At 35.3% G+C, this 26,507-nt stretch overlaps 1 protein-coding gene across 4 annotated transcripts in view; it reads right to left on the reverse strand.

Annotated features, from left to right (window-relative positions):
• The window catches only part of TBC1D32 (TBC1 domain family member 32), a 165,866-nt gene that overhangs the window by 50,562 nt on the left and 88,797 nt on the right, over positions 1–26,507 (reverse strand). For all 4 annotated transcript variants that reach the window (XM_081828885.1, XM_081828887.1, XM_081828886.1 and 1 more), the window contains 3 exons: positions 17,545–17,667; positions 16,396–16,504; positions 15,573–15,666 (listed from right to left, as the gene is read on the reverse strand). In XM_081828885.1, the coding sequence (XP_081685011.1) occupies positions 15,573–15,666; positions 16,396–16,504; positions 17,545–17,667 (326 nt within the window). The remainder of the gene's footprint in view (positions 1–15,572; positions 15,667–16,395; positions 16,505–17,544; positions 17,668–26,507) is intronic.

The raw sequence follows: 26,507 nt of genomic DNA on the forward strand, positions 1-26,507 counted from the left end.
TGAGATGCTAGAAACACTGAAAAATAAGTATTAATGTTAAATATATAAACAGTTACAAATTCCAGAAATAGTATATAGCTTACAAAAGAAAACATTTTTCCGTAATTACATCTTATGCCATCAATTATACTTATTAAAATCCTATAAAATGAATTTATTAAAAGCTCACAAAATGGATTGATTTATAACCATAATTCTTGAATGTTTTTCTTATATGAACATGATTCATTACTGAGTATTTCAAGCAACAGACATCAAATAACAGATGTAATAGATGTAAGATTTCACTACATAGATTGACATGAACATTATACTCCTTTCTCATGCAATTCAGACACAATTTGATTCATTTCTTTAAAAGCAAAAAGAAAACATAAGCATAGAAAATTTCTAGTCAATTATTTATTTCTACTTCTTGCAAAAAATTATACCAAAAATGAGTGGTGCTGAAAGAGTATCTATGGCTAAAACATAACTTCTTTCTAAGCAATTTCATGAATACATGGCAACTTCCATCTAATTTTATTTTTCCATTTTACTTTTATTCCCAAGAGACCTTTCCATCTTCCATTTTAATATCATTCCCATGAGATTTTGTATTAGAAAACATCTATAAATAATATATTAAAAAGGATGTAGGTATCCTTAAAAAAAGGATATACAAGTACTTATCCAAACAAACATATATACTATCTTCCCACACACATATAAAGATTCAAGGGGGAGAAAAGAGAAGCAATAATGTTTTCTCATTTTCCAGAAGATCATGGTGAAATAAGTAGTCACATAGACTCATACCTTTTAACACTTTCCTTGAAAGACATTTGGGGATCAAAAAGGAACAAGAGCCTTTTGAAAATAAAGGGTCAAAGTCCTGACTGCCCCTGCCCAAAGATGTGTCTGGGAACACTAACACTACAAAATATATCTGCCAAAGTTCTCTTTGGGCTGATAAATCCCACCAGGAAGATAATAGTGGTCAATCTAATACTAGAGAGAGTTTCAGCCAACTCTTACTTTCTTAAAAAAAATAATATTATTTTTATAATAATAAAGCAAGTCCTTACTCTTACATATTTAAAAAATTAATCTTTCTACCATACCAACTATTTTCATTTTTCCATCCAATCTTTGTAAAAATACATTTAAAAAAATATGTATGGAATTCCTCCTACTTGGCTATAATAATCAAGCCAAAGTCCCTTGCCCTCATGAAACCCACATGTCATAAAGCATATGCTTATATATATATATATATAATTAAGTTATTAAGTCAAAGGAGAAAATGATTCTTTTTAATAAAAACTCTCAAAACCTTTAACCTAAACTCAAGAAATACCAAAGCTGATAATTTTGTTTAATTATATTACTAATAACAAAGTTATAATGTTAAATGTATCTTAATATGAATTAGGCAAAATACTTGATTCAACAGCATTAAAATAATTTTTATAGTTTCCATTTAGAATATCTACATTACTTCTTTCCCAAGAACAAACTATCTAAAGCCTAATAAGAATCACTAGTGGCATATGATTGCAAAGACAAATGTAGCTTTTCATCTCTGTTTTTCCTCTATATCATCTTTTCTATCCATGTATAACCTGTCTTTTATAACTACTACTATCTCCTTCAAGTAGAAGATGCCCATGTAGCTCTTTTGTAAATTACCTGCTCTTGAAAAGTCCTATATTATCCATTCCCTCTTCCCTCCTGCCCTACACCCTCCTCTTGCCCTCCTATCCTTTCACATTAGCTATTCTGTTTTGCTTTTTATCATCTCATTCTAAGAAAAAGAGCACAAGGTACCACAATTGTAAACAGTGCTGAAGCAGCAGATGTGGTGTGCATGTGAATCTACCAGTTGGTGGAAGGGTTAAAGGGTCCAGTTTACCTGGAAATTGGAATTTAGGCTGAGCTAGAGACAGAGTGACTACAAAGACTCCTAGAGACAACTTGGTAGCCTTTATATATATCTGGTTACATTTTCTCAATCAATGAGAGTGTGAGCTTTTCAATTTGCATTCCTCACAGTTAAAAGTATTTAGTGATTTGATATAATGTTAACTGAAAAATACGTGTATCTGTGATATTTAGGTTTGAGGGGAACAATGATTCTTTTATTTCCCCCTCCAAATCTGGGACTAACAGAGTAGTAGATAGGAGTAGATAAATGGAGTCCAAGAAATCTATGTTAGTACTGAAACAGCTAAAGTAGACACCGTTACTTAGATCTGCTGCCATATGAACTCCCAAATGTCTTCCCTGAATTAAACTAACCTATTCAATCACAGACAATGATAGACAACCAAAGGCCTCTGCTAACTAAAATGTACCAATATAACCTAAAGATAGGCTAACAGGAAAGTACACCTTACACAAGTAGGCTAATCCAAGATTTTCCAACCTTCTCCCAAGTTCCCCTACCAAACATTCTTCCTACCTTTGTGCAGAATAAGTGGGCAAAGCCAGAGAAAGGCCAATGGTGTTAGACCAGCAAAGGCCCTTGGACATAGAAAATGAGGCAAGAGGAAATGGAATCACAGGAATGGTACTACAAGAATATAATAACTCTATATTAGTAACTATGCGAGTAGAGCAAATATGAATCTGATGTTTTCCCAAAATTTCTATGTTCATAGTAACACAAAAGAATTAAAACCCAGAGTTTTGCTTCTGGCCATGATGGAGGTACTAGGAATAGACTTGCTGTCCTGCTGTAAACAACCTGAAAACTGAATAAAATATAACAAACAATGGTTTCCAAACATTGGGCGACAGGCAGTACAGGACTGTTTTGCCTGAGAAAAGGGAAACTAACATGGTGAGCTTTACAACTGGCCTTTTATCTTGAAGGAAATTTCAAGATCACTATGCAGGATGGGGATGCTATGGAGGTCTTGCAGAGTTGAAGAGACAGAAGTCAAATTGCAGAGACTGAGGAGGCTAAAAAAATTTGGGATCATAGTACTAAAGAGGAAGAGCAGAGCAAAGAACTACAGCAATCTGTGTAAGCCTTCGTCAAGCTGATTGCAAAATAATCAGCAATGCAAATAAAGGATGAGACTCCACAAGGTTGGGCAAAAAAACAGTTGGGAGCTTGTTAAATGAACAATTCCCAGAATATACTTAGCGCTGGCTGATGTCCAAGTTCCAGAGTGAAGAGTCCTGTAACTAACCAGGATAGTCCATAAAGGTGCCAGAAAAGTAACACCTTAGTAATAGAGTTAAATTTGCAATAAAGGCAACTCTATACCCAACATAACCAAAAAATGAGAGCCCTGAAGGATCAAACTGATCCATGAATAACTTGACAGCACTCTAAAAAATGTCCATTACTATTTAAAGAAAAACAAAATGAATGAATGTGTGTGAATGAATGATGTGAACGAATGATGTCTGATATTCAATAAAGAAATCACTGACATGAGAAAGGGGAAAAATGTGGCTCACAACCAGTAGATAAATCAACTAATAGATCCAGAAAGGACTAGAGTGATATGATTAGCAAAGATTTTAAAGCAGCTATTTTTAAGTATTTAAAGAAAATGTGAACAAAACCAAATGTTTTGGTACAATTTAACCAAATTATACTTTATCCATACTAGAACCCCATTCAGTAAAAAAAGATAGCAAATGGTACACGTAACAAACTGGATGCATCTCAAAACCATTATGCTGAGAGAAAGAAACCAGGCACAAAGTATCCTATATGATTCTATTTGTATGAACCGCTAGTATAGGAAAAACTAATCTTTGGTAGCTATTCTCAAGCAGACTTTGTTTTGCTCTCTAGAAGTTACTTCAGCAGTCTTTACAGACATTTCTGATTGTCATACCTAGGAGTGGGGAGTACAGAAAGAGTTCTACTGGCATCTAGTGGGTGGAGACCAGGGATGCTGCTAAAAATCCTACAAGGCACAGGACCAGACCCTCTGGCAACAAGCAATTACCCAGCCCAAAATACTAACAGTGCTGAGGTTGAGAAATCCTAATCTATAGTAGCGGGGGTGGGGGGGGGTTGGGAATCAGTAATTGCCTGAGGCTGGGAATAGAGAGCAGTCGACTGCAAGGGACAAAGGGAACTTTTGTGGGGTCATAAAAATGTTATATATTTGATTATGGTGGTGCTTATGTGTGCGCAGACATGCCAAAATTCAAACTCTTCTTAAAATGGATGTATTCTGTTGATATAAAAAATTGATTATTCATACATATGTGTGTGTAAATGTGGGGTATAATTGAAAGTGACAGTGAATAAAAGCTTCTAAGCATATTAGTGCCTCTAAAATATGAGCAATTATAGTTCCTAATTTGGTATAAAGTCTATATAAGAACCCAATAAACTTTAATTAAAAGTATGGGCATGTATAAAATGATTCACATGAAAAGAACCCTAGTCACAATTTTATAATAAAGTGTTTTAAAGTATAAATTTTTAAAATCCTCATTGTTATATCTTCTTATGAGGTTCTGGCTCCTTTCTCTGTACAATCCAGTCTCCTGTAATGAAATGAATATTCACTTCTTAGGGTTAAATGAGAAAACAGTTGATCTATTTCACCAGGAAGAATCCAGGTTTATATTCTACACACTGAACACAATTTCTTTCTTAAGTCACATTTTTTATTCAATTGTTTTTATATACTTCTTACCCTACAGTATTATTTTTAGAGAAAGTACCATATCATAGTTTAGTTTCAGTGTATTAATTATACATCTAGTTATGAAGTTACCATGTTCATCTACTGTTTTGTTTTCCCAAGAGCGGTTTGGTGTGTCTAGTAAGTATATGCTCTTCTTCTCTTTGCTCCTTCAGACCACTATGATTTACAGACAATGCAAAGTTGGAAGAGAAAGTAAAAAATCTTTTTTAAACTCATTCCTTAATTGAGGAAAATGGGAAAAAAAGGGGGGGGACATCAAGTTTCATGTTCACCAATTATAGTACATATCTAAACTGAAATTCTTTGTTATGGTGAGCACTATAATCTTTTCATACTTGAGGATACTGTATAGTTTTTTTCTCAAAAGATTATTACATAGAAATGCTATATTGATTATAAGATTACTATGGACAATATAAAAGGAACCTCAGTTTCAAAGGGAGGAAAAAATATAAGCTCAATATAAGTGCAGAGAAAACCTGCTATTTACATGGAAAACTTTTAGTACTTCTTTCCTAAATGCAATTGTGAATGCCCACTTTACACAGAATATCGTAACAGATTCTGCAAAAGAAACAAAATAAATGGAAGATTTCATAAACTAACTAGCAACAGATTTCTAGGTTTAATTTAGATAGTCACCTTTGTCTTATCCTGAACCTTATTTGTGTAATATTTCCTTTCCATTTGTATTTCTGCTTGTCCTCTTTCATGTAGTTTAACACAGTCATTTCAGTTTACTTTTATTATAATAAACAAGGGAAGACTCTGGAGCAGTCTCTGAGAAGCAACTGAAAATATGCCCAAATTCTGTATATTAGTTCTCTGTACATCTCTAAATTTGGGAGTATCTAAATTCAATACACATTTTCATTTTATTTGAACTGCATGGGCTCTTAACACATGACATCTGTATTTCACAGTTATTCCTCACTGTGGAATTATATCACTTTTCCTTTTTTAAAATATGTGACAATCGGGGTGCCTGGGTGGCTCAGTCGTTAAGTGCCTGCCTTCGGCTTGGGTCATGATCCTGGGGTCCTGGGATCAAGCCCCGCATCGGGCTCCCTGCTCGGCGGGAAGCCTGTTTCTCCCTCTCCCACTCCCCCTGCTTGTGTTCCCTCTCTTGCTGTGTCTCTTTCTGTCAAATAAATAAAATCTTTAAAAATAATAATAATAAAATAAAATAAAATATGTGATAATCATTTACTATAAAAGAAATGAGTCACATTTCAAGAAACGAGGAATTCGTTTTCCCTTATCATCTGCACTTAAACTAACAGGTGATCTGTTTTCCCTGGTTGCTATAGATATGTATGTTTCCAGCATGAAGTAGTAAGTACATGAAAATAAGAAGTTTTATTATTCAAAAGTAAATACTTACTCTGATTTATAAGCTAAGTATCTCAACAGCTGCATCTCAAGATTTACTACATTGAAAAGAAACCATAATCTCATACTTCCAGTCCCCTCAGTTACCAGAATGATGTCAAATAAAAGTCATTTACCTTTACCTGCAGAAAATAAATCTTAATTGCAAGATTAGAAACAATAAGAAAAAAGAATAAAATGTCTGATTTGAAATAAAGGCCTAAATAAGTAGTTGATAAAAGAGAGAATTCATCACTAAAAATATTTATAGACTGACTATATGTACAAGACATAGTTCAAAAGCTTTTAAAATCAGAACAAACAATATCCATCATTATGTTGTACTATATTTTATGTAATGCCTTACTATTTTCAAAGTACTCTTACATAGTTTTCCTATGGCATTCTGTTCTTAGTTGACTAGAGAAGGAATGGTTATCCTAAATCTTACATAATCAATCAGACTAGCAATGAAATAATCTGGTCTACTCAACTTGTTAGTTGGGTACTTTCCTTCTTTTATTAAAATGTAGTTGCTGTTACAGTTCATCTCATTCTCCCTTTTTTTCCTCTTGAAAAGTTTACTTCTACATATTACGTAGGTAGTATTCCAATTTTGATCTATACTATTAGGATTACATAATGGATTGTTATCCCATTTGTAAATTTAAAAAGACAAAAATAATTCATCAAGGACATGGGCATGGACTTAATGTCTGAAAAGACAGAAATTATCAAAGTGTCAGCAAGAAGTAGCATCAGTGAATAAAGAATTAAACCCAGTAGGGACACAAAATTTATTAAACAAAATCAATATAGATTAATGAGAATGGTCTTGTTAAAATAAGAACATTGTTCCAATGACAAAATTACAGTATTTGTAGTTGAAAAGGCTAAATTGTAATATCTTTTAATGCAAACGATTTAAAATACCAGCATGTCTTGAGAGCTAGGATAAAATATGCAGGCATTAAGAATGTAACTACAAAACCCATCAACTTTATTTCTCATTCACTGCACAATGCCTAACTCCAGAGACAGAGACTATAGTACTCTTGTTCTTCAGTTCCAGCTCTAATTTAGAAACTTTCTATTAATATTTGTTTCTTTCTATTGAACAAAATACATCACAAAGATTATTTTATAAATATTAGTCTGCAATTACAAAATGTTCAAAATAAATTTATATATGATACCTATCAAAAAGCCTTTTCTACCCCCAAACATATTATTAAACATTGCCAATGGTTTGCATTTTTGTTTATGCTTTTATAAAGAACCAAATCTATGCAAATAATATAGATTTAATACAGTGGCTTAGATTCAAGTTTCTCACCTAAGAATGGTCCTAACAGACATTTGATCAGTACGTGGAACCTAATTTCAACATATATTTTATACTGAATTCATTCAGAGCTGAAAATGTACAAACTAAAAAGTAAATTTTAATTGGAATTCACTTCAATTTTATATGATGTCCTCCCTCCTTTTCTTATTAATTTGAAGAGAGAAAAACTACTTCATGTTGGGGGGGGGAATACTACAGTGAGATAGTTATATCTCACATATTATGAACTTTAAAAATGACCTGTTTTCTCATATAGGAATAATGTCATCTAAGGATATCCAATTAAAAATATCTGAGCAATCAGACTATAAAGATTTTAACATTATGTGGTGCATTCCATTAAAGGGAATGATTATCACCAAGGAACTTACTCTTTTATATAGTATTTGAAAGAGAATGTTTTGCCAGGCAGAAAATCAATTTCCTATCAGATAAGTAAAAATGTAGCGGTAAAGGAAGCAGTAAAGTTAAGATACTGAAACTACAAAAGATTAAATTTGAAGTAATCACAGAATAAAGGCTGCACATTTTTTTGGTTATTTTTTTCAATTGTGGAAAAAATGAGATGTAATGCTAACAGTGTATACCTTTTATGTGCTATAAAAACATAAGGTACCACTTTGTAAATTATAAAATAACTATAATAAAGGTGTCTACTTCATGAATGATATATACAGAAGTCTAGCTCAAGGGGCTTTCTAACTGCAAAGCTATTGATGCTCTAAAAAAATGAGTGAGATAGGGGCGCCTGGGTGGCTCAGTCATTAAGCGTCTGCCTTCGGCTCAGGTCATGATCCCGGGGTCCTGGGACTGAGCCCCGCATCGGGCTCCCTGCTCAGCGGGAAGCTTGCTTCTCCCTGTCCCATTCCCCTTGCTTGTGTTCCCTCTCTCGCTGTGTCTCTCTCTGTCAAATAAATAAAATCTTAAAAAAAAAAAAATGAGTGAGATAAGAGATCATTCTAGGTTTGAGTAAAAACTTCTCAATTTACATATTAACCTGAAAGGAATTCCCAACGTCCACTGACAAAGATTTGGAAGATAGTGTTTGATGACAGGAAAAATAGAAAAGAAATTCAATGTTAATTCATCCATTCATTCAATAGACATTTATTGTTGTCTACTACCTAAGGCAGGCAGCATTTTTGTCTCATGGAAGTTACACTCTAGGGCAGCTGATAGTGAACAAATACATAAACTCATAGTAAGGTACAGTGCTAATAGTGGAATCCACAGATAGCAAGCCAGAAGGGAAGAAGTATGTATTAGATAAGGTGGAGATAACTTCTCTGAAGAAGTAACATTCAGATTCAGCATAAAAGGTTAAGAAGGAACTACCTGTGTAAAGAGGAGGAGGTAGTACTCCAGGAAAAGGAAACATCAAGAACAAAGGCCCAGAGGCATAAACTTAATGTATGTATGTATGTATGAAGTTCCCCAATCATATATCCCATAAGGAATTTATATCTAGAATATATAAAGAACTCTTACAACTCAATAATAAAAAGACAAATAATTTAAAAAATAGGCAAAGGATGTGAATAGTCATTTCTCTAAGAAAGATATATAACATGAAGAGATGCTCAACATTATTAGTCATCAGGGACATGCAAATCAAAACCACAATGAAACTGCACTTCACACCCACTAGGACAGCCAGATCACAACACATGATGATGATGATGATGATGTGGAGAAATGAGAATCTCATAATACTGTTGGTGAAAAGGTAAAATGGTGCAGCTGCTTTAGAAAATAGTGAGCCAGTTCTTCAAACTATTAAACATAAAATTACCATATAACTCAGCAATTCTACTTCTAGGTATATATTCTAGAGAAATAAAAACATATATTCACGCAGAAATTTGCACATGAATGTTTACCGCAGCATTATTTCTAATAGCCAAAAGGTGGAAACAATCCAAGTGTCCATCAGCAGATATAAATATACAAACTGTGGTATTTGCACATAATGGAATGTTATTTAATTATAAAAAGGAATGAAGTATTAATCCATACTACAACGTGAACAAACCTTTGAGATGAACCTTGAAAACATTATGCTAAGGAAAAACGTCAGTCATGAAATACCACATACTACACTATTCCATTCATATGAAAAGTCCAAACTAGAGAAATCTCCAGAGACAGAAAGTAGATTAGCGGTTGCTTAGGGCTGGGTGAGAGAAGTGGGGGAAGAGGGAATACTGGTGGTGAAAACGAGGTGGTGAGATGTTCTAAAGTTGTTTGTGGTGATGGTTGTACATATCTATTAATATACTAAAAAATCACTGAATTGCATGCTTTAAATGGGTGAATTATATAGTACATTAATTACATTTCAATAAAGCTGTTTTTAACAAAACAAAACAACAAGACCCACAGGGTTATGCAGAGTATGTAGGTCAATTACTATAGAGAGAAAGGCCAAGAGATGAAGTCAGGGCAAGGGAGAGAAATGAATGGGAAAGTGACACATTTGTTTATACAGCTGGCTCCCATTAGCTGTTTACTTATTAGAAAGCCCAAAGGAGGTAAACTCTTTCTTGTTTTTTTTTTTTTTTTTTTAAGATTTTATTTATTTATTTGAGACAGAATGAGAGAGAGAGAGAGCACATGAGGGGGGGGAGGGTCAGAGGGAGAAGCAGGCTCCCCGCTGAGCAGGGAGCCCGACGCGGGACTCCAGGATCACGACCTGAGCCGAAGGCAGTCGCTTAACCGACTGAGCTACCCAGGCGCCCCATCGTTTTTTGTTTTTTAAGGAAGGGCCTTTGGAAGGATATATGGGTAAAGAGTGACATGGTGGACTTGCAAGGAACATGCAGAAGTTCACTTGCATTAGGAGTCACTAATATATTTGAGGTTTTCAATGAGTAGCCATCCAAATTTCTAAGATCAAAGAAAAACAGTGCCACGTGGCCCTGCTGCCAGTGGCCCTGGGAGTCAGTGCTGTGCTTTTACTGCTCGGATGGCCCTGTCAGGATCATGAGAAACATACAAGCCATGACACAAAAAACTCACTCTCTACTTTGAAGATACCAGACCCAGCTGAGTGAATACAGATCCAAATGGTCTCCTGATAAAGACAGGCATTCCACCGTAATAAGGTATATAGAGTACAGGTGTAATCTAGATTGCTGATTATTTTATAATTCAGCCTGAATAAACATTATAAAAGTAATTTAAAAATAAATTGAATATAGGATGCTAGAAAGGAAGGAACAGCAAATTTCTCACCTTCAGATATCTCTCTAATGCTTCCAATAACCAGAGCATGCTATTTAATCCCTCACGCCATTTTTATTTCTCAGTATGAAAGTACTGGATTTCTGTTCCTCTTTAGGGAAGGAAGTCCCATCCTGGACACACCAAAATGGAATGGAGTAGAGCAGACTGGCCGATCAGGGGTATAACAATAACTCCTGGGAGATCTAAGTTTAGCTTAGGAAGACAAAGCAATCTGTTTTGTTTTGTTTATCCCATGATCTGTTTCATACAGAAAAGACATTATGAGTCAATCTCCAGTAGTTCACTTTAACAGCTCCTGAACACACTAACCCGTACTGGCTTTTAACCACAGCACAACTCTCCTTTCTCCCACTCCCCTTTCCTTTTTCTCTGCTGCACAGGTAATAGTAAGTTACTGCACTCACAATCTTCTTCCAATTTATCTAAACTCTAGGGTAACAGAAAGGTAATATTCCAAGTTATTTCTACCACATGGAAGAGAATTTTTTCATGTGTGTAAGATTATTTATATATCACACACCTGTGATACATACACACGTGCACATGTGTACATATATACCTGTACATGCTTATATATGTATACACATAATGTACATATATATGTACACAAATAGATAATATTAATCACTAGCTTTTAAAGGGCTTTTACATTTTAGTATGGTGACCCTAAAATGGTGCACAAAGAAAAATAACTGAACCAGATGATGTCTCAAGATTCTTATTTACAGATGAAGATAAATTATTTAATAGCTAACACTAATGCCAATGAGCTAACAAGAGGCAATTTAACAGATGAGGAGATGCTAACTGTAGCAAGGAGGATAAATGTAGAAGCTGGGAGACAAATGAGAGGATGTCACCATGTGCACACAACCAAAGTTGATTTTTTTCCCCCCACAACAATGAAATTATATCCCAAAATTTTGCAGCACAAATGACAACTAACATAACACCTATCAGAATCAATGAATCATTATTTTCAAGTAAAAAAAGCAAAATGAAAAGTATAAGAACTCCTGCCTTCAAAATAGCTATGTTTTAAAGTATTATAAGCTCAAAGACAGTATATTTAAAATTGTACAATGTTTAGTTTATTGAACTGTATTTAACCAGAAACATACTTTCAATTTAGCTTTATAGGTGTTAGAAATTCACTGGCTCCATTTTTCTCACTGAGTTCACAGAGATATCTCTGTGATGTACATTCTGGATTATCCACTGGTGCCTAGATCATTCTCTCCTGCTTAACAAAACTAGAACCACTATTATTAGGAGGAAGTATTAGGTACTGCTATTAAATTGAGAATAATGTCTTAGTCAAACACTTGTGTTTTAGGGACAAAGAGAAAGACAATAGAAGTTGTTGTCCAATATGGTGGGGAAATGTGGAATTAAAGAGGTTTGAAATGGTACTAAAGTAAAACAGCATTGACAGGAATGAAGCCACAAATGTATTGGGCCTTGTTAGCGATGGGAAGCCATTGGAGGGTTTCAATTAAGGAGTAACGGAATGCAATGAACATTTCAACAGCATTACTCTGGTTGCTGTGTTGAGAACACACTGACTACTTGGCAGATTACTGCAATAATACAGGTGAGACAGGAGGGCTGTCATGCAAGAAAGGGATTTCAGATAAGCAGAGTCAAGAGCATTTGCTGACAGATTAGATGTGGGTATGAAGACAAAGAGAAGTCAAAGAATGCCTTCAGGTTTATTGCCTAAAGAACTGGAAGCAAAAGTTGCCATTTCTGAAATGAGTAACAAAACCAAAGGAACAGATTTTGAGGAAGTATGAGAAGTTTATGTCAGACTTGTTAGATGTGGTGTGCTTATTAACCCTCCTAGCAAAGGTGTCAAGTAGGCAGTTAGATATGAATGCAGAGTTGAGGGGAGAGACAGAGGTTAGAGATATAAATCTGACAGCCATCAGCATACTGGACAGGATTTTAGTCATGAGATGAGATGTTCCCCATGACTAAGTACAGCTAGAAAAACAGGCGACTTAAGAACTGAGCCCCGGGGCACTCCAAAGCTTGGAGGTTAGAGGGAAGTGAAAGATCAAAGGAGACAAAAGAACTTGCCAGAAACACAGGATGAAAATCCCATCAGGCATTTTCTAGAAGCCAAGTGAAGAAAGTGTTTCAAAAGAAAGGGAGGGAGTGAGCATGTTAAATAACAATGTTAAATCTAGTAGGATGAGGACTGATCTACACAGTAGATCTAATCACAGTGTAATGGTAGGGGTGAAAGCCTCTTTAGCTTTGTGGGTTCAGGAGAAAATGGAAGGAGTTACTGGAATACCAAGATTAGACAACTCCTTCAAAGAATTTTGCAAGAAAAAAGGACAGAAATTTAAAAGTGGGTTCAAAAGAAGATATTTTAAATATGGAAGAATTAACAGCATGTTTGTCGGTTCACAAAGAGCCACAATGGAGACCCATCCACAACACCCCCCAAAAACAGCAATAAAGGAAAAAGGGAGAACTGTTAGAAGCATTATCTTTGAGAAGAAGATGGAATGTAGCAGCCAGCCTTTCTCAGTAACATTGGCAGTTTATTCATAGTAACAAAAATCCGAAATTAGAATAGATTCAGCTAAGTGAGTTGGTGTTTATCAGGAGCACATGGAAGATTTTTTTCTGTTTCTATTTCCTCAGTAACCTAGAAAACAAAATTACATCATCAGATAGGATGAACAGGGATGGAGTGAAGGTTTGATGAGAGAAGATTTTAAAATGATCATCTAGGAGAATATGGACCTGGGGACACCATGTATGACTGCCCGGCAGTATGATGGGCCCACTTACAGTTAATAACCATTCTGCAGTTATCTTCTGGGCTAGAGAGAGACGCTATTATTACTCCCTTTTCTAAATCACTCACAAGAGTAGAGCAGGAATAAAATTATATTCCTCTGTAAACCAATTCCTAGGAATTGATGTTGTAGCTTTTCTTTTCAGGAAGTGTCCATTTAACCTTATTTTTCTTACTTGTCTGCCTTGTTCTGTTTAAAAAATAAGGGACATTTTTTTAATCAAACTATTTTGAAGAACCAAATAATCAAATATGACAGTCACATAATAAAACTGATAATGAATGAATTTGTTGTTCAAAAAATTAATATTAATTTCCAAGTGAAACTCAGCAAAGACAACAATGCTTTATTATAACAAGGAAAGGATCAAGAAAAGGGTTGGGGTACCAAGAATGGATCATGTCTTAATATATCATTTTATCTCCAATGCCTAGTGAAGCACCTGATAATTAGCACTTGAGAAAAACGTTAAATAAAGGAATGAGGGGGCAAATAAATGATGAAACCTACAACAATAATGACAAAATATAAAGGCATTAAGAAGAATGAAAGCAGGAATAGGAAAGCATGAGAGTAACAGACTGAGAAAGGCTTGGGTTCACTGAAAGATGTGAGTCAGTGGGGTAAAGTGTTCAAAATGGTATTCTCTCAAGAGTTTTTTCTTAAAAAATACTTCCTATCACTCACACATCTCTGAAAGCAATAGATTAGGTTGCACAAGAGGAAAACAAAGGCATAATTTTTAGTGCATTATAAAGACAAATATTAACTTTAGGGGCACCTGGGTGGCTCAGTCGGTTAAGTGTCTACCTTTGGTTCAGGTCATGATCCTGGGGTCCTGGGATTGAGCCCCACATTGGGGAATCCCTGCTCAGCAGGGGGTCTACTTCTCCCTCTCCTTCTGCCCCTTCCCCTGCTCATGCTCTCTCTCTTGCGCTCTCACTTAAACAAATAAAATCTTAAAAATCTTAAAAAAAAAAACTTAAAAAGCTCCCTTTCTCTTTCCCTAACCCCTAAGTAGATCGAAATAAAAAACAAAGCACAATTTTTGTTTCTATGCAACTGTGAGAAATATAATGTATATCTCAAACACTGGATAGAAATAAAAACAATATATATCAATTGATGGCTTCTTATAATTGTTTCAAAGCAAGTAAATGTAGGAAAAAGTGAAAGATACATGAAGTCTCACACAGAAACATTTTTTCAACAATCACTCCATAAAATCTTAACCTATGTTTAATGAATCTTATACCTATTTTTTCCAGCACAACTTCAATAGTATTAAAGAAGATCACACTGATAAAAGATTTAACTTCTCAAATTAGTGAGTAGTTTGATCATATATCTTCATATTTCATCTTAGAATTCTCTAATCTAAGAACGGTTTGAATTTTCATTGCTCTCACAATAAAGTCTTGAGCTACACTGGTCTTACGGCTGACCGTGGCATACCAGTTGTCTTACTTCTGGTCTCTCTTGCCCTCAAATACCAAATCTCAGACATCCTGAACTACTCACAGTTCTCTGAATATAATTTGCTCCTTTCAAGCCTCTCTGCTATTTTCCTTTGTCAAAAATGCTCTTATATTACCCAAAAACACATATTTCATGCCTTGCTTTAAACTTTGATTTTCTTTGGAAGGGTGTCCTGCATATATGCTATGCTAGCAGGCTACGCATTTGACTAGTTCCTATCACACTGCACTACCATACAATTATCTAATTACTTGTATGTAGTCTCCAAAAGTTCATGAACTCGTCTGAACTTTTATTATATTTACATAATTTACATTATATTTATATTTCAAATCTTGAGGACCCAGAACTTATGTATGGCATGCAGATACTAAAAAATATTACTCTGCTGAATAACGTCTTATGTATCTAGAATTCATCAAAAATCATAACTCCTTTTTTAAAACAAAAAGGTTCTGATAAGAATTATTCAATATCATACAAATAATTTAGTAAGAAATTTACAAAGAAATAGGCATAAATGTATCTATATACACAAGCTGAATAAAAAATAGTATTAATCTCCCATAATACTACTTTATCTTTTTTCAAATTATAACCACAAAAGCACTAAAATAACATGGCAGTTGATGGTAAATATCTTACCTTGTTTTAGATCAGCATTTCTTGTAACTTCTGAAAGATAGCAGTTAGGTAAAGGATATGATGAAAACATTGGCCAAGGATATGGATCATCACCCTAATAAAGAAGACAAATGACTTCAGGAAGTAATATAAAATATTGAATTTTAAGGCTTTCTGAAATACTAATTTAAACTGGCTTTTGTTTCATAGATACTAGAGTTGTAACCTAACTAACCAAAACCTATTTAACAATTACAATTCAATACTCCAAAGGATAATAACTAAAATGAAATGTAATAGAAATGACATTACACAAGCCCTGAAGACAAATATATGGTAACTTGTTCTAGCAACTAGGACTGATAATGGTAGCCTTACTATTTTTTTTTCCATGAAAGAGAAATTATAGTCTTCAAAAGAAACCTGTATTTCCTATATTGAAATAGGAAACAAATTCAAAAAACCAAACTGTTTATCTTGTATTGTCAATCATTTCTATCTCATCTTTCCCAGACTGACAAAGCAAAAATGTACTTAAAAAAAAAAAAAAGCCCTTCAAGGAAAAGCCAATGTCTATGAATATTGATGAAAGTACTCAATATTGCTAATTAAATACAAAAAAAATCTTCATCTAATAAAAATTAGGTATCATGAAAAACAAAGACATTGAAAGTAAACATAGACACAGAAAAATGACAACTTTTTAATGAAACTATAGCCTACTCTGCAACACAAACTAGCACTTATGACCCCTCTGTCACAAAGAATGCTATTTTCATTTTAAAGTGTTTATTTGTATCCTACAGCTTTTCTATTGACAAATATTCCTCTTTACCCTACTCACCTTCTCCAATACCCTTGGGGGCAAAATACGTTCCATGGGACCACCAATAAAATTTATTCTAACAAGAACATGATTTCTCTCTACTGATAAGCCATCGATTATGAAATCCCTGAAAAATAAAGATATCAATTTTGTTATCTTAATTGAATATGATTTAATTCCAGAACCAACAGTGGAATGTAAAGAAAAAAGAAAATTTTCTACAAAAAGTCTGGAAAATGATTAACAATGTATCACTTAAAAAGGGCTAAATTCACTTTATCTTACAGCTTTTTTGTCAGAAAGCAAAGAACTGATGGAGATATAATTGATATAATCAGATAAATATTATGAAATAATATTTTCTTGTCAAATGTTACTGCATTTAAAGAAATGGAATTAAGACCTACATTATTTCCACAATGACTTTTTCACATTTTTAGTAAAGGTTCCCTTAGGTTCTAGACTCAGCACCTTAAATTCAAAATCTAAATGTTGCTTTTGAGCAGGTTCCACACTTCCTGCAGCTGTTAATACCACCCTTCTATATCAAATCTAGAGAACCCAGTAATGTGCCTGGTCTTCTATATTCTTCTAAATTCCAGCTAGAATGGAAGCACAATTTGTTTTTAGTTACTGAGATGAAAACAATACCAGATATTGAATATGTATTCAATAAGTGTCAGCCAAATTGAAGTAATGACAAGTGTGGTAGAAAAAAATCATCAAGATATTACCATAACCTGATTTTGCAATAAACAGAGCTTATGAATATGAATTAACATAATTAAGAGAATGGAGTAAAGAGTTACTACAAGGGACACGAAATCAAACATTTTGTTTAATGACTCATCTTACACATGCAGCCTGAATTTAAAGGTGATACAACTTCATGGAACTATCAATAAAATCAGGTCAAAAAAAAAAGCTAAATTAAACAAAAAACTCAGAAAGCAATACTGTTCAAGCCTTCCCCATGAACATCTATCACAATCTTTCTAATGGTGACATTTATATTTTAATTGCTTTTTATTCTGTTATTCAAATCTGCTGAATTCAGATAGGGGAAAAACATGAAACTATACACACAAAATTACTGTCTTAACAGAGCATCTGTAAAGAAAACTATTGTTAATAATATTGTCTTAACAGTTTTGCTTTTGTTTTTACCTGTGGCTTTCAGAGGTCTCTAAGATATTTTCTTCTTGAGCATTTAGCAACGTTTCAGATACTTGATACTGAGCCTCTAGTAGGAGAAGAGTGTCTAGATCACAGCATACCACACTTAATAACCTATATAAACGGAACAATAAAAACAGATTTTATAAAATATATTCTAAAAGTTTAGAAACTTTCTTGGTGTCTCAAAGTAATACCTACACATGGAAATACAAATTTTATGAGAAAGATCACAGTTACTTCAAATACATTTGTAATAATTTTGATTAGTAATAGACTTCAAAAGTTTTTCTCTTTGGAATATTATTTAAAGAACATGGGCAATTTCTAATCCAGTTTTTCTAAAAAAATTATCTAAATCTAGGACTAGTAAGTTCTCACAACTAATTTAAAAATTATATAGGGAACATTAGCACATCCATAAAAACTGCAAATTGCCACCACTTTCTATCAACAATTAATTACATAAGGAATGACAGAATCATTTTGCTACCAATCCAGGAAATGTTCACTAGGTGAAATGTCAATGGCTGACTTTATAATAGTCAAATAAAGCTGAGAATACCAAAACACACTGATCTCTCTCTAAACATGCATGAGTTCCATCTGTCTCTCAACATTGCTAAAAGAAAGATAAGTGGAAATCATGTGGATCTCATTGTGATACAAGAGGACGTACACTGCACAATCTATGAAATATTCTTGCCAAGAAAACTGAACCTGAAACTAACCAACAATTACTATACATTACACTATCAGTTTACAGGAAATACAAAAATCAGAGAAATATATTAAAAAATGACACAAGGAGGAAAGAGTCAACCAAATTAAGAATTTAGAAAATCCCACACATCATTATATATTATTTCTTCTGGGGAAAAAATATGAAAACCAGATAAGGTAACTTACAAATTAAAAGCAAATGTGAAGATTTTGTTCTGACTGTGAGTCAAGCAAAAACTGTAAAGTGCATTTTTGAGTCACACAGGAAAATATGGGATAGGTACTAGAGGAGATCAAGAAAATGGTGTTAAGTTAGCTATAACAATGACAAAGTGGTAATGCTTTTTTTTTTTTTAATAAACAGGTCTTATATGTTAGAGATACATACTGAACTGTTCATAGGTAAAATGGCATATCTGGAATTTGCTTTAAGGTACTTAAGAAAAAATACGTATGGGAGTGAGAGAGAGCTAAAACAAGATTGGAAAATACTGATAATTGATAAAAACAAGGTACATGAACTTTCATTATATTATTGCTCTTTCTACTTTTTATATGTTTAAAAATTCTATGATAAAAAAGTATATAAAAAAGATAATGTGAAGGTAACAGCAGGGGCTATGGTAGATTGAGTGGTTAGGGACAATTTCTCTGAAAGGTAGCATTTGAGGAATCAGGAGATCCAAGAAGAAACTAACCTTCTAATCACTCATTTCCTGATTTATCTTAGAGTTATAGTCAAACATGAGCATAAAGTCATACTTATAAGAACATTTATTGCTGAGTGGTCATAAGAGTAAATAAAAAATTTTAAGTGTCCACTCATAGAATGAAGTTCAAATGTTTGGAGTAGATTTTATAGTGGTATACTATGCAGAAATTAGAACAAAGCAGCTATATATGTTTAGATAAAGAATTATCTCCAAAGTATGTTAAGTGAAAAAGGAGAGGCACAAAGCATTGTATATAGCAGTAGCATTTGAACAAAAATGGAAAAGCATTTGAATATACATAAATATATATTTGAGTCTTTTTTGTTTTGTTTTTGGGGTTATTGAAAAAAGATTTATTTATTTTGAGAGAGAGAAAGAGAGCATGTGCACACAAGCAGGGGGAAGGGCAAGGGGAGAGGGAGAAAGAGAGAATCTTAAGTGTGGAGCCTGATGTAGGGCTCGATCCCATGACCCTGAGATGGACCTGAGCCAAAATCAAGAGTCAGACGCTTAACTGACTGAGTCACCTAGGTGCCCCTAAATACATACATGTTTTTACACAGAATCTCTCTCCAAGGACAAAACAACTGGTAAGAATTGTTAGCTTTGGGGATGGGGAGGAGATCTGAGTGACTGGAGAGGAACATACTCCTCACTGAATGTCTTATAGTTTTTGAATTTTGGTGCAATTGCATGCTTTACCTATTCAATAGCATCCATAGAGAGAAAAAATGTTTGGCAGATGCCTTTAAGAGTCAAAAATGGCAAGAGGAGTTAAAATCGTGGAGTTGTAGGAAGACGTTATGTTTCCCTCATCCCTTGAACACAGCTAGATAATTATCAAATCATTCTGAACACCCAGGAAATTGATCTGAGGACTGAAAGAACAGACTGCACAACTAGAAGGAGAAAAGAGGCCACATCATGGAAGGTAGGAGGTGTGGTGATGTGATTTGGGGAAGAAAAGAATTGTGGTTGCTGCAGAGAGGAGGGAGCCCTGATCATGGAGAGATGAGAGAGAGAAAAAAAGAGAGAGGCTGAGAGAAAGCACACAGGGGATTACACAAAAACACTTCCTCAAAAACACTGAGTGCAAAAATAAGAGGGGCTGATTATCCCAAGTTTTTATAAACAGTGCAGTTTCTGAAGTCTTAGAAGTCCACACCACTGCCAGGATAAACCTGGGGGGCATAGCAGTGCTCTTGTAGAGAAGGAGGGCAGAGGCCCCGGAGCTGATGGCATGCTCTGAGGATCCCCTGGGTCATGATGGAAAAGAGTTCCCCTTCTTAGAGTGCATTTGGGAGAGGTGGCACTGTCTATCAGGAGACAAAACAGCCGCAGGTGATATTGAGCTGCCCTGTTCATTACCATATGAGCAGAGATGTCTGCTGAGGGCAGCTCATCTGGATGTGGGCTTTTTGCCACACTTTACCATAAACTCCAAACTCCTGCACTATCATGCAACTGCTTTTCTGGGACAAACTGGTACTAGCCACAGCTCGGTAAGACCCTCCCCCAGAGGATCAGTGCCAGGTCCCGAAAATTTGGAGTTTTAAAACCCAGCCACAAGCCTGTGATAAAACACAAGAGCACTAGGCCACCGGTGGGCAGATGGCTTGGACACAGACAGGGTGAAGGCAGGAATCTCACGGAAGCCAGGGACACCAGAGGGGAGATTGTTTGTTCTTCTGTGAGGGCTTCCTGAACAGTGATGGGTGTGAACTCCTCTGTCCATGAACAAGAGCAGGCTGACACCATTTTCACCCCTCCTATTTAGCAAGAGGCACAGTACACACAGTGGAGGCTTGAGCAGCTTACACCACACCCTGCCCCTGTGCTCTGCAAGTGCCTTTTTAATAAGGCAAGTGTGATAGAGAGCCAGAGCAGCAGCAGGGCCCTCCCCCAGAAGACCAGCACAAACCCTTGCATGCACCAGGTCTACTGATCATAGAGCGCTGCAAAGCTTCAGCTCTAGTGAAATTAGGACCAGGAACAGCTTTCCTAACACACAAAAGACAGACATAGACAAAATGCCAAGATGGAGGAATTCATCCCAAAAGAAAGAACAAGAAGAGGTCATGGGCAGGGAGCTAATCAAAACAGATATAAGCAATATGCCTGAACCAGAATTTAAAACAACAATCATAAGGATACTAGCTGGACTTGAGGAAAAAGCACAGAAGAAACCAGAGAGACCCTTACCACAAAGATAAAAGACCTAAAAACTAGTCAGGCTGAAATAAAAAATGCTATAACCAAGATGCAACAGACTGTATGTAATGAACACAAGGATGGAAGAAGCAGAAGAATGAATAAGTGATATAGAAGATAGAATTATGGAAAATAATGAACCTGAAAAGAAGAGGTAAAGAAAAATATTGGCTCACAAATACAGACTTAGGGAACTCAGTGGCTCCATAAAGCATAATAACATACATCATAGGAGCCTCAGAAGAACAAGAGAAGGAAAAAGGGGCAGAAGGTTTATTTGAGCAAATTATAGCTGAAAACTACCCTATCTGGGGAAAGAAACAGACATCCAAATCAAGGAGGCATAAACAACTCCAACCAAAATCAACAAAAGCCTGCCAACACCAAGATATATCGTAGCAAAATTGCAAAATACATAGATAAGGAAAGAATCCTGAAAGCAGCAAGGGAAAAGAAATCCCTAATCTACAAGGGAAGACAAAGCAGGTGAGCAGCAGATCACTCCAGAGAAACCTGGCAAGCCAGAAAAAAGTGGCATGATATATTCAGTTTGCTGAATGGGAAAAATCTGCAGCAAAGAATATTTTATCCAGCAAGGCTGTCATTCAGAATTAAAGGAGAGACAGAGTTTCCCAGACAAGCAAAAACTAAAGGAGCTCGTGAACACAAAACCAGCCCTGCAAGAAATATTGAAGGGAATTCTTTCAGAGGGAAAGAAAAACCGAAAGCAACAAAGGCCAGAAAGGAACAGAGAAAATCTCCAGAAACAATGACTTTACAGGCAATATAATGGCACTAAATGCATATCTATCAATAATTACTCTGAATGTAAATGTAATAAATGCTCCCATCAAAAGACACAGCATATCAGAATGGGTTAAAAAAAAAAATCCATCTGCATGCTGCCTACAAGAGACTCATTTTAGAGCTAAAGACCCCTCCAAATTGAAAGTGAGGGGATGGAGAACTATCACACTAATGGACATCAAAAGAAAGTCAGAGTAGCCATAATTATATCAGACAAACTAGATTTTTAAACCAAAGACTGTAACAAGAGATGAAGAAGGGCACTATATCATAATAAAGGGGTCTATCAAACAAGAAGATCTAACAACTGTAACTATTTACAGCTCTCAACTTGGGAGCACCCAAATATATAAATCAATTAATAACAAACATAAAGAAACTCACAGATAATAATACAGTAATAGTAGGGGACTTTAACACCCCACTTGCAGTAATGGATAGATCATCTAAGCAGAAAATCAACAAGCAAACAACGGCTTTGAATGACACACTGGACCAGATGGACTTAATAGACATATTCAGAACATTTCATCCTAAAGCAACAGAATGCACATTTTTTTCCAGTGCACATGGAACATTCTCTAAAATAGATCACATACAGAGTCACAAATCAGGCCTTAACTAGAAAAAAAGATTGAGATCATATAATGCATCTTTTCTGAACACAAGGCTATAAAACTTGAAGTCAACCACAAGAAAAAATTTGGAAAAACCACAAATACATGGAGTTAAAGAACATCCTACCAAAGAATGAATGGATTAACCAGGAAATTAAAGAAGAAATAAAAAATACATGAAAATGAAAACACGATAGTCCAGAACCTTTGGGATACAGCAAAGGCAGACCTAAGAGGGAAGTATATATCAATATAGTTCTACCTCAAGAAGCAAGAAAGTCTCAAATACACAACCTAACATTACACCTAAAGGAGCTAGAAAAGGAACAGCAAATAAAGCCTAAAGCCAGCATAAGAAGGGAAATAATGAAGATTAGAACAGGAATAAACAATATAGAAACAAACAAAAAACAGAAGAGAACAATGAAATTAAGAGGTGGTTCTTCAAAAGAAATAATAAAATTGATAAACCTCTAGCCAAACTTATCAAAAAGAAAAGAAAAAAAACCCAGATAGATAAAATCACAAATGAAAGAGGAGAAATCACAACACCAAAGAAATACAATTATTAAGAGAATATTATGAAAAATTACATGTCAAGAAATTGGGCAATCTGGAAGAAATGGACAAATTCCTATAAACATACAAGTTACCAAAACTGAAACAGGAAGAGATAGAAAATTTGAACAGACCCATAACGAGCAAAGAAATTGAATCAGTAATAAAAAATCTACCAACAAACAAAAGTCCATGACCAGGTGGCGCCCCAGGGTAATTTTACCAGACATTTAAATAAGAGTTAACAATGGGGTAACTGGGTGGCTCAGTCAGTTGAGTGTCTGACTCTTGGTTTCAGCTCAGATCATGATCTCAGGGTCGTGAGATCGAGCCCCATGTCGGGCTTTACAGTCAGCGGGGAGTCTGCTTGAAATTCTTTCTCTCCCTCTCCCCTTGCCCCTCCTGACTGTGGGTGCACACTCTCTCTAAAATAAATAAATCTTAAAAAAAAAAAAAAAAGAAAGAAGAGTTAATATCTATTCTTCTCAAACTGTTCCAAAAAGTAGAAATGGAAGGAAAACTTCAAAACTCATTCTATGAGAACAGCATTACCTTGATTCCAAAATCAGATAAAGACCCCACTAAAAAGAATTATAGGCCAATATTCCTGATGAACATGGATGCCAAAATTCTCAACAAGATACTAGCAAATAGAATCTAACAGTACATTAAAAGGATTATTCACCACGACCAAGTGGGATTTATTCCTGGGCTGCAGTGGTGATTCAATATTTGCAAATCAATCAACATGATACACCACAGTAATAAAAGAACCATATGATCTTCTCAATAGATGCAGAAAAATCATCTCACAAGATACACAATTCATTCTTGGTAAAACACTCAACAAAGTCGGTTTAGAGGGAAAATACCTCAACATCATAAAAGCCACGTATGAAAGACCCACAGCTATTATCATCCTCAATGGGGAAAAACGGAGAGCTTTTCTTCTACTGTCAGGAAAAAGACAGGGATGTCCACTCTTACCACTGTTATTTAACATACTAGTGGAAGTCTTAGCCTCAGCAATCAGACAAAAAAAGAAATAAAAGGCATCCAAATCAGCAAGGAAGAAGTCAAACTTTCATTAATCACAACATGATACTCTATGTAGAAAACCCAAAAGACTCCATCAAAAAATTGCTAGAACAGATACATGAATTTAACGAAGTTGTAGGATATAAAATCAATGTACAGAAATCTGTTGCATTTCTATCCACCAATAATGAAGCAGAAAGAGAAATCAAGGAATTGATCCCATTTACAATTGCACCAAAAACCATAAGATACTTAGGCATGCACCTAACCAAAAAGGTAAAAGATCCGTACTCTGAAAACCATAGAACACTTATGAAAGAAATTGAAGAGGACACAAAGAAATAGAAAAACATTCTATGCTCATGGATTGGAAAAACAAATAGTTAAAATGTCTATACTACCCCCAATCAATCTACACATTTAATGCAATCTCTATCAAAATACAAAGAGCATTTTTCAGAGCTAGAACAATCCTAAAATTTGTATGGAACCACAAAAGATCCCAAATGGCCAAAGCAATCCTGAAAAAGAAAAACAAAGCTGAAGGCATCATAATTCCAGACTTCAAGCTATATTACAAAACTGTGGTCATCAATGGGCGCCTGGGTGGCTCAGTCGTTAAGCGTCTGCCTTGGGCTCAGGTCATGATCCCGGGGTCCTGGGATCGAGCCCCGCACCGGGCTCCCTGCTCAACGGGAAGCCTGCTTCTCCCTCTCCCACTCCCCCTGCTTCTCCTTCTCCCACTCCCCCTGCTTGTGTTCCCTCTCTCGCTGTGTCTCTCTCTGTCAAATAAGTAAAACCTTTAAAAAAAAAAAAAAAAGTAAATGTACTTAAAAAAAAAAAATGGTCATCAAGACAGTATGTTACTGCACAAAATCAGACACATAGATCATTGGAACAGAATAGAGAACCCAGAAATGGACCCACAACTATATGATCAACTAATCTTCAACAAAGCAGGAAAGAATATCCAATGGAAAAGAGACAGTCTCTTCAACAAATGGTGTTGGGAAAACTGACTAGCCATATGTCTTACACCATAGACAAAAATAAATTCAAAATGGATGAAAGACCTAAATGTGAAACAGGAAACCATCAAAATTCTAGAGGAGAATAGAGGAAGCAACTCTTTGACCTCAGCCATACCAACTTCTTTCTAAACATGTCTCCAGAGGCAAGGTAAACAAAAGCACAAATGAACTATTGGGGCTTCAGCAAGATAAAAAGCTTCTGCACAGGAAAGGAAACAATGAACAAAACTAAAAGGCAGCCTACAGAATGGTACAAAATATTTGTAAATGATGTATCTGATAAAGGGTTAGTATCCAAAATCTATAAAAACTTACTAAACACCCCAAAACCAAATAATCCAATTAAGAAATGGGCAGAGGGGCGCCTGGGTGGCTCAGTCATTGGGCCTCTGCCTTCGTCTCAGGTCATGATCTCGGGGTCCTGGGATCGAGCCCCGCGTCGGGCTCCCTGCCAGGCGGGAGGCCTGCTTCTCCCTCTTCCACTCCCCCTGCTTGTGTTCCCTCTCTCGCTATCTCTCTCTCTCTGTCAAATAAATAAATAAAATCTAAAAAAAAAAAAAGAAATGGGCAGAAGACTTGAATAGACATTTTTCCAAAAAAGACATATAGATGGCCAACATGAAAAGATGATCAACATCACTCATCGTCAGGGAAATACAAATCAAAACCACCATGAGCAACCACCTCACATGTGTCAGAATGGCTAAAATTGGCAACACAGAAAACAAAAGTTGGTGAAGATGTGGAGAAAGGGGAACCCTCTCACACTATTGGTGGGAATGCAAACTGGTGCAGCCACTCTGGAAAACAGTATGGAGGTTCCTCAAAAAGTTAAAAATAGAACTACCCTACAACCCAGCAATTGCACTACTAGGTATTTACTCAAAGGATACAAAAATACTGATTTGAAGGGGCACAGGCACCCTGATGTTTATAGCATTGTTATCAATAATAGTCAAATTACGGAAAGAGCCCAAATGTCCATCGACTGATGAATGGATAAAGAAGATGTGGTATACATACATAATTACATATGTATACATACAATATTACTCAGCCATCAAAAAGAATGAAATTTTGCCATTTGCAACAACGTGCATGGAGCTAGAGTGTATTATGTGCTGAGTGAAATACATCAGTCAGAGAAAGACAAATACTATATGATCTCACCCATATGTAGAATTTAAGAAACAAAACAGATGAACATAGAGCAAGGAGAAAAAAAAGAGGGAAGCAAATCACAGACTCTTAACTAC

The sequence above is a fragment of the Leptonychotes weddellii genome, chromosome 8, assembly GCF_054177405.1.
Source record: "Leptonychotes weddellii isolate Sample4059 chromosome 8, ASM5417740v2, whole genome shotgun sequence".
Lineage (NCBI taxonomy): Eukaryota > Metazoa > Chordata > Mammalia > Carnivora > Phocidae > Leptonychotes > Leptonychotes weddellii.